The 18,984-nt window shown below is 42.1% G+C and overlaps 1 protein-coding gene across 1 annotated transcript in view; it reads right to left on the reverse strand.

Moving 5' to 3' along the window:
- LOC142660307 (capping protein, Arp2/3 and myosin-I linker protein 3-like) overlaps window positions 1-18,984 on the reverse strand; it is a 318,596-nt gene that overhangs the window by 182,782 nt on the left and 116,830 nt on the right. The window contains exons 6-7 of the mRNA XM_075836905.1: window positions 12,607-12,701; window positions 9,303-9,373 (exon numbers count right to left, since the gene is read on the reverse strand). Coding sequence (XP_075693020.1) covers window positions 9,303-9,373; window positions 12,607-12,701 — 166 coding nt within the window. The remainder of the gene's footprint in view (window positions 1-9,302; window positions 9,374-12,606; window positions 12,702-18,984) is intronic.

Consider the following 18,984-nt stretch of genomic DNA (forward strand, 5'->3'; position numbering starts at 1 on the left):
TTGTCAATTGGCGCTCTTTTAATGGGCAGTATATCTGCCAAAGTAAAAGGGTCCTAATCTTAGGGCAGATTTCCTTAGGGATTTCTCAGGTACCAGGGGAGTAACAATAGAGGGTGCCGAGCTAGCAGTCACACACAATCCCTGGTTTCTGAGAGACCCAATATCCACTTTTACACATTATAAATGGCCCATGACAGGTTGGGCCCTGTTACAGATTTTGGGCCAAGAAGCTTCAAATTATGCCTCCTTCTGGCACACACATGCAATAAAAACAAGTAAAAACACCTACAGTATATACAAAACAAATAAAGTCAGCAAAGCTGGAGACAAAGAGTTAATGTCAGAGAATAAAGCAAATTCAAGAATGTTTTTTTCAATTTTATAAATAGTAAAGAACTGAAAGTGTTGGCACTCTCATAAGTAAGGACCTGTTCACATCAGCGTTGGGCTTCCATTCATTGGTTCCGTTCGACCTTTCCGTCGGATGAACCAAATGGACCGAAAGCCAAACGGAAACCATAGCTTCCGTTTGCATTCTATTGATTTCAATGGTAATGCTTCTGTTACAATAGCGTAGTGGACTACGGGTCTGAATTATGGGGCCTGAAACAAGGAGCAACTGAAGAGGCTGCAGTAAAGGCCGGGCAAAACATCTCAAGGGAAAACTCAGCATTTGGTAATGTCCATAGTTTCCAGACTTCAGGTAGTCATAGACTGCAAAGGATTTGTATCCAAGTATTAAAAATAATTATATTATTTATTATAATTATGTTAGTTTGTCCAATTACTTTCGAGTATGTAAATATGGAGGGACTATGCCAAAAATAGCTGGAATTCCACACACGGTTAATTATTTTTGTCCTTTGAATTAAAGCTGAAAGTCTACACTTTAATCACATTTTGATTGCTTTCCTTCAAACCCACTGTGGTGGTATTATGATATTATGCTAAATTCTGAAATTTGTGTCCCGGTATAAATACTTCTGTACTCGACAGTATGTACAACATATATATATATATATATATATATATATATATATATATATATACATAGGGGCGTAACTAGGAAAGTCTGGGCCCCATAGCAAACTTTTGACTGGGCCCCCCCCAGGTGCCACACACAGCCCCCCTTATAGATAGTGCCCTCTGTAGATTGTGCCATACAGCCCCCTGTAGACAGTGCTAAAAAGCCCCCCCTGTAGACAGTGTCACACCCCACTTGTAGATAACGCCCCCCACCTCCCCCTTGTAGATAGTGCCTTACAGCCCCACTGTAGATATGGCCATAAAGCGCCCCTGTATATAGCGCCATACAGCTCCCTCTGTATATAGTGCCACACAGCTGCCCTCCCTTGTATATAGTGCCACACAGCGCCCCTTAGTAGATAGTGCCACACAGCCGCCCCATAGTAAATAGTGCCACACACAGACCCCTGTAGATTGAACGACACACAGCCCCCTGTAGATAGCACCACAGCCCTCCCCCTTGTCAATTGTGCCATACAGCCCCCCTAGCAGATAGTGCCCCTTAGTAGTGCTGCACAGCCCCCCTTAGTAGTTCCACATAGCCCTTGTATATAGTGCCACAAAGCCCCCCCATGGCCGGAGGCTCTGCTAGCAGCCGCTATGGCTGCTACAGCGCGACGCCACTGAAGGGGTTGTTCCTACAAAAGACATGCATCCCCTATCCACAGGATAGGGGATACATGTGTGATCGCTGGGACCAAAAGTCCCCCGAAGTTCTCCATGACAAACCTCGGACTTCCGGGGTCTGTCGGCAGCTCCATAGAAATTAATTGTGCACCGGTCGCGCTTGTGCACATGTGTGACCAGCGCTCCTTTCATTTTTATTGATCTGCGCAGACCCCGGAAGTCCGAGGTTCGTCTTGAAGAACTTCGGGGGACTATCGGTCCCCCGTTCTCCTTATCGCTGCCAGCGATCACACATGTATCCCCTATCCTGTGGATAGGGGATACAGCTCTTTTGTAGTCTATAGGCCATTTTTTTTGGGGGGGTGGTTGGGGGCTGTATGGCGTTATCTACAGGGGGGGCTGTATGGCATTATCTACAGGGGGCTGTATGGCGTTATCTACAGGGGGGCTATATGGCGTTGGTACAGGGTTCCGGTTAGTCTTCACCGCTTCTTCCCTACAGTTTCTCCCCTTCACTGGAGATGTGGTTTGGAGAATGGTACCCTCCTTCACATCTTTTGGTCCTGCTATATTCTTACGCCATATTGGGAAGGAGTTAAGAAGGTGATCCGCGAGGTTTTCCTTTGCTTTCTTCCTCCTCCATCACTGTGACATTCCTGTTGATATGTATAAATATTCTCTGCTTCACTTTTTAGTGATGGCAGCTCGCCATTCTATCCCTCAAAAATGGAAAAATACTTCTTCTCCTTCTCTGTCCCTCTGGATTTCTAAGGTCAATGACCTCATGCATATGGAGGATTTAACTTCTTCTCTTAATGACTCACATGATAATTTCTGCCAAATATGGGCTCAATGGATTGACTTTCGATGCTCTGATTCATACAAGGACATCCTTCGTGAAATGAGTATTGATCAATAGCCTGACTATCAGTACTTTGTAGCGATGTGGCATACTCTTCTCTGGTATACTACATCCACCCACTCTCCCTGTCCCCCCCCCCCCTTTGTTTTTCTGCTTCTTTCTCTTCTTCTCACCCTCTCCTCTCCCTCCTCACTTCTTTCCCCTTCTCTCTTAGTCCTTCTGGTCGTGCTGTTGTTTGATATTCTGATTTCAATTTTTAATTGTTATTGGTATATCCTCTGACACTCCTAAGTGAGAATGCCATACTGGATTGCTTCGTTCACTCTGTATATTGTCTTGTACTTTTTATATTTATATACACTACCGTTCAAAAGCATGGGGTCACCCAGACAATTTTGTGTTTTCCATGAAAACTCACACTTATATTTATCAAATGAGTTGCAAAATGACTAGAAAATATAGTCAAGACATTGACAAGGTTAGAAATAATGATTTTTATTTGAAATAATAATTTTCTCCTTCAAATTTTGCTTTCGTCAAAGAATGCTCCATTTGCAGCAATTACAGCATTGCAGACCTTTGGCATTCTAGCTGTTTATTTGCTGAGGTAATCGGGAGAAATTTCACCCCATGCTTCCAGAAGCCCCTCCCATAAGTTGGATTGGCTTGATGGGCACTTCTTGCGTACCATACGGTCAAGCTGCTCTCATCCCACAACAGCTCTATGGGGTTGAGATCTGGTGACTGCACTGGCCACTCCTTTACAGATAGAATACCAGCTGCCTGCTTCTTCCCTAAATAGTTCTTGCATAATTTGGAGGTGTGCTTTGGGTCATTGTCCTGTTGTAGGAGGAAATTGGCTCCAATCAAGCGCTGTCCACAGGGTATGGCATGGCGTTGCAAAATGGAGTGATAGCCTTCCTTATTCAAAATCCATTTTACCTTGTACAAATCTCCCACTTTACCAGTACCAAAGCAACCCCAGACCATCACATTACCTCCACCATGCTTGACAGATGGTGTCAGGCACTCTTCCAGCATCTTTTCAGTTGTTCTGTGTCTCACAAATGTTCTTCTGTGTGATCCAAACACCTCAAACTTCGATTCGTCTGTCCATAACACTTTTTTCCAATCTTCCTCTGTCCAATGTCTGTGTGCTTTTGCCCATATTAATCTTTTCCTTTTATTAGCCAGTCTCAGACATGGCTTTTTCTTTGCCACTCTGCCCTGAAGGCCAGCATCCCGGAGTCGCCTCTTCACTGTAGACGTTGACACTGGCGTTTTGCGTGTACTATTTAATGAAGCTGCCAGTTGAGAACCTGTGAGGCGTCTATTTCTCAAACTCGGGACTCTAATGTACTTGTCTTGTTGCTCAGTTGTGCAGCGGGGCCTCCCACTGCTCTTTCTACTCTGGTTAGAGCCTTTTTGTGCTGTCCTCTGAAGGGAGTAGTACACACCGTTGTAGGAAATCTTCAGTTTCTTGGCAATTTCTCGCATGGAATAGCCTTAATTTCTAAGAACAAGAATAGACTGTCGAGTTTCACATGAAAGCTCTCTTTTTCTAGCCATTTTGAGAGTTTAATCGAACCCACAAATGTAATGCTCCAGATTCTCAACTAGCTCAAAGGAAGGTCAGTTTTATAGCTCCTCTAAATAGCAAAACTGTTTACAGCGGTGCTAACATAATTGCACAAGGGTTTTCAAGTGTTTTCTAATCATCCATTAGCCTTCTAACACAGTTAGCAAACACAATGTACCATTAGAACACTGGAGTGATGGTTGCTGGAATTGGGCATCTATACACCCATGTAGATATTGCATTAAAAACCAGACGTTTGCAGCTAGAATAGTCATTTAGCACATTAACAATGTATAGAGTGTATTTCTGATTAATTTAATGTTACCTTCATTGAAAAAAACTGTGCTTTTCTTTCAAAAATAAGGAAATCTCTAAGTGACCCTAAACTTTTGAATGATAGTGTACACATTTATATATATATATATATATATATATATATATATATATATATATATATATATATATATATATATATATATATACAGTGAAGGAAATAAGTATTTGATCCCTTGCTGATTTTGTAAGTTTGCCCACTGTCAAAGACATGAACAGTCTAGAATTTTTAGGCTAGGTTAATTTTACCAGTGAGAGATAGATTATATATTAAAAAAAAAAACAGAAAATCACATTGTCAAAATTATATATATATTTATTTGCATTGTGCACAGAGAAATAAGTATTTGATCCCTTTGGCAAACAAGACTTAATACTTGGTGGCAAAACCCTTGTTGGCAAGCACAGCAGTCAGACATTTTTAGTAGTTGATGATGAGGTTTGCACACATGTTACATGGAATTTTGGCCCACTCCTCTTTGCAGATCATCTGTAAATCATTAAGATTTCGAGGCTGTCGCTTGGCAACTCGGATCTTCAGCTCCCTCCATAAGTTTTCGATGGGATTAAGGTCTGGAGACTGGCTAGGCCACTCCATGACCTTAATGTGCTTCTTTTTGAGCCACTCCTTTGTTGCCTTGGCTGTATGTTTCGGGTAATTGTCGTGCTGGAAGACCCAGCCACGAGCCATTTTTAATGTCCTGGTGGAGGGAAGGAGGTTGTCACTCAGGATTTGACGGTACATGGCTCCATCCATTCTCCCATTGATGCGGTGAAGTAGTCCTGTGCCCTTAGCAGAGAAACACCCCCAAAATATAATGTTTCCACCTACATGCTTGACAGTGGGGACGGTGTTCTTTGGGTCATAGGAAGTAATTTCTCTTCCTCCAAACACGACGAGTTGAGTTAATGCCAAAGAGCTCAATTTTAGTCTCATCTGACCACAGCACCTTCTCCCAATCACTCTCAGAATCATCCAGATGTTCATTTGCAAACTTCAGACGGGCCTGTACATGTGCCTTCTTGAGCAGGGGGACCTTGCGGGCACTGCAGGATTTTAATCCATTACGGCGTAATGTGTTACCAATGGTTTTCTTGGTGACTGTGGTCCCAGCTGCCTTGAGATCATTAACAAGTTCCCCCCGTGTAGTTTTCGGCTGAGCTCTCACCTTCCTCAGGATCAAGGATACCCCACGAGGTGAGATTTTGCATGGAGCCCCAGATCGATGTCGATTGACAGTCATTTTGTATGTCTTCCATTTTCTTACTATTGCACCAACAGTAGTCTCCTTCTCACCCAGCGTCTTACTTATGGTTTTGTAGCCCATTCCAGCCTTGTGCAGGTCTATGATCTTGTCCCTGACATCCTTAGAAAGCTCTTTGGTCTTGCCCATGTTGTAGAGCTTAGAGTCAGACTGATTCATTGAGTCTGTGGACAGGAGTCTTTCATACAGGTGACCATGTAAGACAGCTGTCTTTAATGCAGGCACCAAGTCGATTTGGAGCGTGTAACTGGTCTGGAGGAGGCTGAACTCTTAATGGTTGGTAGGGGATCAAATACTTATTTCTCTGTGCACAATGCAAATAAATATATATCATTTTGACTATGTGATTTTCTTTTTTTTTTTTTTTATATATATAATCTATCTCTCACTGGTAAAATTAACCTAGCCTAAAAATTCTAGACTGTTCATGACTTTGACAGTGGGCAAACTTACAAAATCAGCAAGGGATCTAATACTTATTTCCTCCACTGTATATATATATATATATATATATATATATATATATATATATACTTATATATATATATATATATATATATATATATATATATATATATATATATATATATATATATATACTATTGTTTTGTAAAATGTACCTTTCAGATCATAAAATAAAGAATTTAAAAAAAGTTAGGGCTTTTGGAAGGTGGGGAGGAAAAATGAAAATGAAAATCTGAAAGTTGTTTGAGATGGGAAGGGGTTAAAAGTTGATTTTATAGATTTGACTGCATCTGAAAAAAACAAACATTTGAAAATATTGTCAGGTCATGTATTTGCGCATGATGGCGGTTCAAGGCGTTAAAACTACCGGACAGGTTCCCATTAAATATACAATGAATTGAAAACAATTCCAACTTCCCTGCAATTTTGTTATTATAAATATATCCTATATAATTACAGCACCAGAACCAAGCTCATACATATATTTGGCACGAGAGCCAAGCTCAATACATATATACAGCACCAGAACCAACCTCAGTATATAAATACAGCACTAGAAACAAGCTCTGACATAAATACAGTACCAGAACCAAGCTGAGTACATAAATACAGCCCCAGAACCAAGCTCAGTACATAAATACAGCACCAGAACAAAGCTCAGTACATATATACAGCCCCAGAACCAAGCTCAGTACATATATACAGCCCCAGAACCAAGCTCAGTACATATATACAGCACCAGAACAAGTACAGCTCAAATTAGTGCAACCCCTGCCGTATAGGTTTGTACGGCATACAACTACAGCTCCCAGCATGGCCCGCACAATGGTAAGGATATGCTGAGAGACGCGGTTTTACCAAGAAATTGCCCTATATATAGCCCCCCTGTAGATAGTGTCCCACAGGTAACCCACCCCTGCATATAGTGTACCACATATAGCCCACCCCTGTAGATAGTGCCCTACAAATAGCTCCCCTATAGATAGTGCTTCACATATATCCCACCCCTGTTTATAGTGTACCACATATAGCCCACCCCTGTAGATTGTGCCCTACATATAGCTCCCCCTGTATATAGTGCTCCACATTCCCACATATAGACCCCCCCTCTGTAGATAGAGCCCCCCCTATAGATAATGCCACTCACAGGATTTTTTTAGAAAAAAACAAAAACTTGACATACTCACATGATCCCGTTCTCACGTCGTCCAGTGACAATGCAGACCCGCTCTCTTCTGAGCAGGTCTGCTGGGGCTGAACGACACAGGCGGCGCAATGACTTCATTGCGCTGCTAGCGTCATTGAAAGGCACTGATTGGCAGGGAAGAATGACTTGCCCCGTCAATCAGCGCCTTTCACCAACGGAAGCGGTGCAGTGACGTCATCGCACCGTTAGTGTCGTTAAAAGACACTGATTAGCGGGGCAAGTAATTTTGCCCTGCCAATCAGCGTCCTTGTAAGGCGCTGAATGTTCGGGGACGGAACCTGCCCGGCCATTCAGCTATAATGCATGCCCCATAGCAGCCGCTATACGTATATATACATACGTATTGGCGTTAGCATAAGTGAGCTCCTCTATTGCTGAATAGCTGTTTATAAAAAGGCCATCGTGCCTGCTGTTTAAACCCAGTCAGATCTCTCACTTATTGTCTGGTGATTGAGGTACAACCTTTTCTGGCTCTGTAATGTCGTAATTGTTTTTGTTGCATTTGACTTCGGTGGGTCTCGAACCCAAGTTGATATCTGTGGTCACATCTGGTAACTGTGACTCAACCTCTATGTCTTCACCAGAGCCGGCTCCAGGAAGTCACGGCGGCAATAAAATGGCAGAAAACTGCAGTTTGTGTCCCCATATAGACGTTAGGCCCTGTTTATGTCCCCATATAGAAGTTAGGCCCCAAATTTGTGCCCCCATATGTTTAGTGCCCCCTGTAGGTAGTGTCACAGTGCCCCCCTCATAGGTAGTGGCACACTGCCCCCCTCCCAGGTAGTGCCACACTGCCCCCCTCCCAGGTAGTGCCATACTGCCCCCTCCCTAGTAGTGCCACACAGCCCCCCTCCCTGGAATTGCCACACAGCCCCCCTCCCTGGCAGTGCCACACAGCCCCCTCCCTAGCAGTGCCACACAGCCCCCTCCCTGGCAGTGCCACACAAACCCCCTCCCTGATTTTGCCTCTCTGTAGGTAGCGCCTTTAGGGCTCCCTTTCGGAGTGGAATCCCCAGCCAGAGCGTTGCCGATGCTCTGGCCAGGGATTCCTCTCCTGGAGGAGCCCCTGACGTCACTGTCCATACATGGGTAGTGATGTCAGGGGCTTGTCCAGGAGCGGAGTCCCTAGCCAGACCGCCAGCAACGCTCTGGTCGGGGGTTCCGCTCCAGGAGCAGCCCCTGACGTCACTGTCCAAATATGGACAGTGACGCCAGGAGCTCCTCCAAGAGCGGAATCACCGGCCAGAGTGTTGTTAATGCTCTGGCCGGTGATTCCACTTCAGGAGGAGCCCCTGATGTCACTGTCGATTTATGTGTACAGAGGCTTCTCCAGAAGCAGAATCCCAGGCCAGATCGTCGAAAATGCTCTGGAGTATATAATCTCTATAAAATTAGTTATGCGATAAGTTGGACATTGGAAATTGTATTATTATTGAAGAAATAAATACTAACTATTGTTATTCTGAGACTGCCTTATTATACTAAAAATAAATCTACTTGGCTCACACATACTTCATGAAAAGCTATTAAAAAGCTTATGACATATATGTTTAAGGGATGCCTGTGATGTATGCCACACAGTGGAATACATCACCCATAGGCTCCCATGTTAAAAAAAAATATGCCATGCAGTATACTTCTTTTTCCAGGTTCCCGTTATATGGAACAGCCTAGTCTAAAGTCTATTCTATACTTCAAAAAAAAGTATACCGACATGGCAGCTCGACAGAGGCCAAAGGGACACTCTTTAGCTGTCTGTCGGGCTAATATAGCCCTATGGACACGTTTAGCGTCTACGCTCGGAACTTTCCTAGCATATACACTAAACATAGGACAAAAACATGATGTGATGATAATGAGAACTTGGTTGTAAATAGTATTAATGAACTGATGATTTTCCACAAAATAAGTTGTAGTACTAAGCAAAAATAAACGTACCCACTGTATCTCTTCTCGTAAATTAAAGCCATTGTAATCACATAATGCAGCATATGTCTCAGAAAAGCCTCCTAAAATTAAAAATAACATATATTATAATTATTTGGAATTACTTAATTAATAGATCCCAAAGGCATTAGAATGTTGTACATTAGAACTATGTTGCCAGAATCTAAAAACAGACTAAGACCTCATGCACATGTAAAAGGGAGATCTTACAAAATTGTAAACAGATTTTTATTGTATGTATATACCTTTGTTCTTTTGATGGGCCACTGGACTGCAATTACTATGGTAACTGTGGCACAGAGGCAGTTCAAAATGGAGTCAGATCTCTTGTCCAATCACAGTGGTATTGAAAATCGACCAGTTCTGTGGTGAAATGTTAGAGGGGTGTGGCTCTCTAAGCTCATTGTTATGCATATAGAGGATCGATTTAGGGACCAATCCTGCATTGCCACATCATGAATTACATCATAGGCTTAGATACAGGGTCCAACAGACAGTATCACATATGGGCCCTGTATCTAAGCCTGCCATGTGGTATGCTTAGATACAGGGCCCAGCAGACAGGATCACACATGGGCCATGTATCTAAGCCTACCACGTGGTAGGCTTAGATAAAGGTCCCAGCAAACAGGATCACACATGGTGTGATCCTGTCTGCTGGGCCTTGTATCTAAGCCTACCTTGTGGTAGGCTTAGATACTGGGTCCAACAGACAGTATCGCACATGGGCCATGTATCTAAGCCTACAAGGTGCTAGGCTTATATACAGGGCCTAATAGACAGGATCACACATGGTGTGATCCTATCGGCTGACACTTGTATCTAAACCTACGTTGTGGTAGGCAGACAGGATCACACATGGGCCATGTATCTAAGCCTACCATGTGGTAGGCTTAGATACAGGGCCTAGCAGACAGTATCACACATTTTGAAAGTAGGTGAATGACCGCTAATAACTCCTAGCGTAGGCACTATCTGAAGGAGTCCAGCACTAGTTTTTTTCAGCGGCGCACGCACCCGAGATGCACCAAAATTTTGGCACATCTCGGGTTCATTCTGTGCCCCTTACAAGCATCAGTAAACTATGCAGTGACAGTCTAAGGTGTCATTGGTTAGTTTACATCACATGGTGCCCGGTAACCTCAGTTCATTGTCCTACTTTTAAAAGTAGGCCAATGACCCAGAGATAAACTGGGATCACGTGATGTAAACTAACCAATGACAGCTTACAGCTGTCACTGCTTTGTTAACTGTCACGGACCGAGGAAAGGTAAGTATGATAATTGTTTTGCTTTTTTATGTGTTTCTATTGGGGTTTTTTGTGTTTGTGTTTTATTTTACAGGTTCGGTTGTTAGACTACGTAGGATTCGAGGGCTCCTTCGATGACGTCTTCTTTTATTTTCAATAAAATGGTTAATGAGGGTTGTGTGGTTTTTTTATTTAAAGAAAATATTTTTTCTATGTCTTTGTATTGTTTTAAACTTTATTACTACCGCCTTAGTAATGGCCGCTGGCTGATTGACAGCATCCATTACTAAGGTGGGGCTTAGTGTTAGCTGGTGCAGAGGCTAAAATTAACCCCCATTATTACTCTGGTACCCACTACCACCAGGGGTAGCGAGAAGAGCTGGCTGTGATCCAGTACCCGACCATCTGTAGTGATGGCCAGGTACTGGGGCGGCCGCAGGCTTGTATTATGGTAGTATTATGGTATTATTAGGCTGGAAAAGGCCAAAAACCATGGCCCTTCCCACCCTAGTAATGCTAGCCTGCTGCTGCTATGTTGTATCTGGCTGGTTATAAAAAATGTGGGTGCCCCACGTAATTTTTTAAAAGCAAATTTGGAAAAACTATGTGGTGTCCCCCCTATTTTCATAACCAGCCAGGTACAACATATCAGCAGACTAGCTTTACCAGGGTAGGAAGGGCCATAGTTTCTGGCTTTTTCCATCCTAATAGTACCAGCCTGCGGCCTCCCCGCTGCCCGGCCATCACCACAGATGGTCAGGTACTGGATCGCACCCGGATCTTCCCGGTACCCCTGGTGGCGGAGGTTACCGAGGTAATAATGGATGTTAGTGCTAATCTTTTCATCGGCTAACATTAAGCCCCACCTTAGTAATGGACGCTGGTAATCAGCCAGCTACGCTGTTTCCGTAATTCATGGTTGTGAATCACATGCATCAGCCACAACACCGAGTGGTAGAACGGTGTTTAGGGGGCCCCTTTCTAGAGATAGGTGCATGTCCCAGAGTTGGGACCCGTATCTATCTGACATTTATGACATATCCTGTGGATATTCAAAAGCTGGTGGTTGGACAACAGCACACGTCTCCAGATATTGAATCTAAGATTAAATTTTATTTGTCTAATATCCAGCACAAAATGGTGACGTTTGGACCCATAGTGAGTGAACAGTCTTTCTCAAGCCTTGAGAGCCAGGCTTTAGGAGGATACAAACACACTGGGTGGATATGCTGCGGAAATACTGCAGGAATAAAAGAAAAAGGTCTATACTTACCCTGGCCGTAGTCATGGCGATGCGTCCCTCTCTTCTGAGCATAGCCTGGCCTCCTGGGTTGACACTGTAGTCCATGTGACTGCTGCAGCCTTCGATTGGCTGCAGCAGTCACATGGGATGACACGTCATCCCAGGAGGCCAGGCAGTGCTCAGAATAGAGGATTGTGTCGCTAGGATAACGGCTGGGGGTAGGTATAAACTTTTTTAATTAATTTTAAAGCACCAAAAATCTTTTTTATTCCATTTATGATTTTTGCAGCAGAATCGCAATGTGTCCACCGCAAAAGTTGCAACACATAGCTCTTTGTTGCGGGTTTTACAACAGAAGAGCAGCGATTCTGCAACATAAATTAACATGCTATGGCTTAAAAAAACTGTACCTCAGGTCAATTTATGAACGATTTTTCTGCAGATTTTTTTCGCTGTGTGTTCACTGCTGCTACTGTACTACGCTGCGGATTTTCCGCAATTAATTAAGTTGTGGAAAATACGCAGTTTACGCCCAGTGTGTTCGTACCTGGATTTAACAATCCACATATGATAAACAGGGTAAATTAAGTACTGCAGAGGCAAAAATGTCAACAAGATGCTCTATGTGAACCTGGTTTAACACAATTCTTTCCATTTGTATACAGCTCAAGCATGTGGTTAAACATCTTCTATATTAGAAACCTCTATGTGTGAATTAACTAATGACTTTGAATTGCCATCCTCATAAATTACAAACCTTCTCATTAGAAGAAACATATAATGTTATTAAAATGTACAATTACCACAAGGTCCTTGGTAACTTCCTGTAAAATCTTCTAGGTAATCGGTAATTCTTGCAAAATTGATTTGTAGGTCTGGATTTTTCCTTATCAGTTTTCTACAAATACAAATATCCAAAATTTAGCCTCTCCATATACATTCTACAAGAAGCATAACTAATCAAATAGTATGCAATATGTTACTTTCCATTGATGGTTTTAATTGAAAGGTAATGGTCTTCAATCTGTTACAGATATTAAAATTAGTTTAACCTCTTAATACTTTAGGTATTTTAGGCTATACTGACAGAACATATTGTAACAAATTTGTTTGTAATATGAATTTATGTACATTGCGTGTAACTTGTCCTGAAAACATGGTTGCAGACTAATTTTTTAAACTATCCTTTGATATCTAACATTTAGAATGTATGTTCAATTTCATATTTTATTTGTCTCAAGGGGGAGTGTCCAGAGTCTAGTAAACTGGTCATACACTAGAAATTTTGGACTGCCGAAAAGGACGATTTAAACCATTTTATGCCGACTGTTGGCCCCTAATTGTGACATGAATGAGCGTGACAGACACCAACCAAAGAAAAATATCTGTGGAAAATGTATCTGCCATGTTGGATTTTTTTGTTTGTTCAAACCAAGCGATAGATCTGCATACCATTAATAAAAGTCCAAACCATGCCATATATCAAGGCAGAGATTGATCAGCAATTTGTCATTTTAACATATGGGATTGTCATCCAAAATAACAACCTTTACAGGCCAACCGTGAACGACAAGTAGTTGAGAAATCAGTCGTATGAAATTCTTAATGTATGGCTAGCTTGAGACGCAGCAGTTCTCTTCACATAATGTGCTTCCTAAATGTAAAAAAATGGTGTAGACAAAATGTCAGTGTTGCACATTGCAGCTAATCAGAGTTCAGCATTATTTTATTTAGAAATATATAACGGTCTCGTACATAAAAGTGACAAAAGTTGTTCCATGTAAAATCCCCTCAAAGGAGAGGGCACTCCCTTGATCTGGAGAAAAAAGGTTCAATCTCTAGAGGCAGCAAGCCCTTACTGTAAGAGCTGTGGAATAGTGTACCCCAGGAACTGGTTTTAGCATATACAGTTTTCACTTAGAAAGGCTAAAGGTGGGGGGCATGGCTTGGATGTTGTGCTGACTGGACGTGTCTCCACTGAGCTCTGCTGTGAGAGCCTTCTATATGCCAGAATCCTCCTTCTTATTGCAGGTCTCTCCTGTCACTAGCCTGGATCGGGTCCCCTAAACCGCCTTAGGAGCATTTTGATGCTTTTACTGTGCATTTTGGCCGATATTGCCACCCGCGGCCTTGCGAACTACAAAGCGTCCGGAACCTCAACCTATATTGGAGCCACTGCTGGAGCATCCTATGGCACCACCCACTGAGGATTGCCTCTTCTATATACCGCTGCTACTGTGGTCTCACTGTCTACCTTCTGTGACCAGACAGAGCTAAAGAGACCGACCACGTGGACAAGGCAAGGACCTAGATCTCCAGCCCACCAAATTGAGAGGGGGCAGAAATGGACACCTGTTTCAACGGCTGTACTGCACCTGGATCCCTAGCGCATCCACCTCAGTTTGGGAGACACCAAGACCCGGTCTACTGGTCATTTGCCAGGTGACCCATTCCTATCCATGATGGAAGTACCATCATTGAATGTCACTGAGGCTCTATTGTGCACCCCCCTGTGCCTCGAATAACAGTAAGTAAGTGGCATGGGGTATTGCCTCAATTTTTATTGGCCTGCACTTGAGACGAGCTCCCTGGTTTTTGAGTAGAGGTACCCACTTTACCTATATGCCCTATGAGTTCCTGGAGAGCATAGCTCTCTTTTTTTACAAGGACTTCCATAAGACAGTCTGTCCCTTTACTGTGGGATCCTGCCTCTCTTTCATAGCAGAAAGCTTACTTCTAGGACAGCCCTTAAGGAGACTCTGCCCCATTTTGTCTAGTTGAACCTTACAGGACACCTGCTGTGATACCCCTCACCCAGTTTCTTACAAGAACTGACATTTGACTTCAGAGGTATAACCATAATTTTTACTAAGGGACTTCTCTTGCTAGTATAAAAAGCTCAAGAAACACCATCAGTTGGTGAGTTTTGACCATCTCAAGTCTAAATTTTCTTTATCTAACTCTGACTTTTTTAAGTACTTACAAATAAAACACTGCATTATGAACAACAACAATTTTGATGCTTCATGCAACTTTAAATTATTTGGCCATTTTTCCAGACGAGTTAAGGGTTTAAAACCCATATAACAACACGATTAATTCTCACTATTCTTTCACTAAATTTCACCTGCTTAAGTCATGGGAAAGAGACTTGGGTCTGTCATTTGATTACGCAGCATTGTTGGCCTCCTTCAAACTCATACATAATGCTCTTCCATGTATTCAACATGTAGAAGCAGCAATTAAAACTTCCTTGAGATGTTACTTCACTCCTGACCGTTTGCATAAGATGTACCCTGAGTCACTGCCTGTATGTTGGAGGGGTTGTGGCAACATAGGTACTCTTTTCCATATTTTGTGGCAATGTCCCAAGCTGGACAGGTTTTGGGCCAAAGTATTTGAGCTTTTGGTGCAAATATTTCACTGTCCATTCTCGTATTCTCCTCAAGTAGCATTACTATATCTTGAACTGGATATTTTCCCTCTTAATATGAGATGCTTGATTTGAAAAATCCTTGTTCTGGCAAAGCTAGTTATCACGCGACATTGGAAAGAGGTTGATGCTCCTTCACTTGATGAACTCATATCTTTACTTAACACGACATATGCATATGAAAGAATAATAGCCTTAGGTAATTCCTCGTTCTTAAAATTCAACCTTTTGTGGAACCCTTGGTTTAACAGTACTTTCTATAAATATTAATGAGCTGGTTTTTCTGTCATAATCATGTGCATTGTTATGCTGTGTTTATTTTAATTTCGGCATGTCCTTATATGCATATATGTATAAATATATATGGATAATGACTGTAATCTCTAGCTTTGCTGCACTTTATTTTTCCTTTCTTGTTCTTTGTTGTTATTTCAATAAGTTCACAATGATATTGCTTTCTTTTGCTTTATTGAGATGTATGTGACTGAACTTTATGTATTTTATGCATACTATGTTTGTGTCTTATTTCCATATGAAAAACCTCAATAAAAACGATTGAAATGAAAAAACTCAAGAAACTAAAAATATACATTTCAGGACATACTCAGCACACATTAAGGTATAAAAAAAAATTAGTTTATTTAAGTCTACATAAGTACTTTTTTCCAGGCTATTGCCTTAAACATATATTTACAAAACTAGTACACCCATTAAAAACCACATAAAATCACCTGGCCAGGTTATTCTAGAATAAATAGCAGGTCCCATGCAAAATATTTATAACAAAATACATTTGCATATATATATATAAACAATTAAAGGAAACAATTCCATCACATAGTTACAAAGTTCATAAGGTTGAAAAAAAGACACAGGTCCATCAAGTCCAACCTATTATCCTACCGTGTTAATCCAAATGAAGGCAAAACCCCCATGAGGTTGATGCAGATTGCCTCATTAGGGGAAAAAATCCTCCCTGACTTCAAATATGGCAATCAGAATGTAACGGCCTTAGAGTGTTGGAGTCGTGTTGTGCCACCTGTCATGCCTGTTGATATACACCATGTCTGGTGTCTGCAAGTTCATCTGTGCTGAGCCCCTATTACTGTCTGGACTATTAAAGGTACCGTTGCTCTGGCGGTGCGCAATAGTGGGTCCCCATACCCATGGATCGTGACACAGAAAAAATCCCTGAATCAATGTCCCATCCCCAGAATCTAGTACTCATAACCTGTAATATTATATTTTTCAGGAAAGGCATCAAGGCCCTTCTTGAACTTGTTCAAATAATCAACCATCACAGCATCCTGTGCAGAGAGTTCCATAGTCTCACTGCTCTCAAAGTAAAGAATCCCCAACTTTGATGATCGTGAAACTCTATTCCTCTAGACGTAGAGAATGTCCCTTGTCCTTGTTACAACATATTGTAAACTAAAATGGCATATCAGTGGAAAATTGCAATTTCCACTTTGCACCATCTGCTGTGCATTAATTTTGAATGAAAAAAACACCTGTGGGTCAAAATGATCACTACACCCCTTAAAATGCCTTAAGGGGTGTAGTTTCCAAAATAGGGGTCACTACTTGGGGATTTGTTTTACTATTTGACCTCAGAGCCCGGCAATTGTGGACCAATAGTGTGAAAATCATCAAAATAGACCTCAAATGCGCATGGTGCTCTTCACTTCTGAGCCCTGTCATATGACCAGGGAAATGATAAATGCCTTGAGGGGTGTAGTTTCTAAAATGGGGTCACTTCTTGGGGGCTTGCACTGTACTGTGGTACCTCAGGGTTTTGAAAATGCAACATGGCACCCAAAAAAGATTCCAGCAAAATCTGATTGCCAAGTACCGCTCCTGTCTTTCTGGGACCTGCTGTGTATCCAAACAGCAGTTTATGACCACATGTTGGATATTGCCATAATCGGGAGAAATTGCTTTACAAATGTTGAGCAGTTTTTTCTCCTTTAACCCTTGTAGAAATGAAAAATTTGAACATTTTAGTGGAAAAAATGTTGCTATTTATTTTCATGGCCTAATTCAACTAAATTCTACAAAAAAAACTGTGGGGTCTAAATGCTTACTGTTCCCCTCGATAAATTGCTTGAGGGCTTTCGTTTCCCAAATGAAGTCATTTTTGGGGGGTTCCACGTTTTTAAGTCCCACTGGGGCTTTGCAAATGCGACATGACATCGAAAACCATTCCAGCAAAACTTGAGCTCTGAAAGCCAAATGGTGCTTCTTCCCTTCTGAGTCCTGCCGTGAGTCCAAACTACAGTTTATTACCACATGTGGGGTATTGCTGTAATCGGAAGAAATTGCTTTTCAAATGTTGGGGTGCTTTTTCTCATTTTTTCCTTGTAAAAATTGAAAATTTCACAGCATAATTCCACTAAATTCAGCAAAAAAACTGTGGGGTTAAAATGCTCATTATACCACTCGATAAATTCCTTCAGGGGTGTAGTTTCCCTAATGGGGTCACTTTTGGGTGGTTTCCACAGATTTGGTCCCACAGGGGCTTTGCAAATCTGACCTGGCGCCGCAAACCATTCCTGCAAAATTTGAGCTCCAAAAGCCAAATGGTGCTCCTTCCCTTCTGAGCCCTGCCGTGGGTCCAAACAGCCGTTTATTACCACATATGGGGTATTGTCATAATCAGGAGAAATTGCTTTTAAAATGTCGGGATGCTTTTTCTCCTTTATGCCTTGTAAATATTGAAGATTTCTACATTTTATTGGAAAAGATTTAGATTTTCATTTTTACATCCTAATTCCACTAAATTCAGCAAAAAAAACCTGTTGGTTTAAAATGCTCACTATATCCCTTAATAAATTCCTTGAGGTGTGTAGTTTTCCAAATGGTGTATTTTTTTTGGGGGGGGGGGGGGTTCCACTGTTTTGGCACCACAAAACCTCTTTAAACCTGACATGGTGCCTAAAATATATTCTAATAAAATGGAGGCCCCAAAATCCACTAGGATTTGCTTCTTTGCTTCTGAGGCCGGTGCTTCAGTCCAGTAGCCCACTAGGGCCACAAGTGGGATATTTCTAAAAACTGCAGAATCTGGGCAATAAATATGGAGTTGTGTTTCTCTTGTAAGGGCATGGCCACACGTGGCGGAATTGCTCTTGAATTCCGCTGCGGACACTCCGCAGCGTTAATCCGCAGCGGAGCCGTTTCTCCATTGACTTCCACTTCTATTTAGTAGGGTTCGTTTAGACGATGCGTAAAATTCCGCTGCGGAGCATAGGCTGCGGTGCGGAATTTGGTGTCCGCAGCATGCAAGGGATGTTGCGGAGTTGTGGCGGACTGGTTGCGGACTCATTGCGGAATTTCTCCATTGACTTCAATGAAGATTCTAAATTCCGCAATGAAGTCCGCACATGTTATGTGTGGTGCGGATTTCGGGTGTGTTGCGGTGCGGATTTCCAGCAGGAGCAGGATATGACATCATTCTGTAGAGGAAAGGAAGCCGCCATTTTTGGCTTGCAGCCTGACAGGAATTTACTAGAGGAGACAGAAAACTCTGAACCAAGGCTGCAATGGCTAGATATAGACGGATGGACATGGAAGTTTCCGCCCTGATAAATCTGGTAAGTACATGTATATGTTAATGTCATGTTGTTTCAAGTGGACTAGTATGTATGGTTTAACACTAGCAGCACCTGCAGTATGTACATATTTTAAGGCAGATCAACATGTAACAGATCCAATGTTAATCCTGAGTACCAAGCAAACTGCAATATGC

This window comes from Rhinoderma darwinii, chromosome 9 (assembly GCF_050947455.1).
Source record: "Rhinoderma darwinii isolate aRhiDar2 chromosome 9, aRhiDar2.hap1, whole genome shotgun sequence".
Classification (NCBI taxonomy): Eukaryota; Metazoa; Chordata; class Amphibia; order Anura; family Rhinodermatidae; genus Rhinoderma; species Rhinoderma darwinii.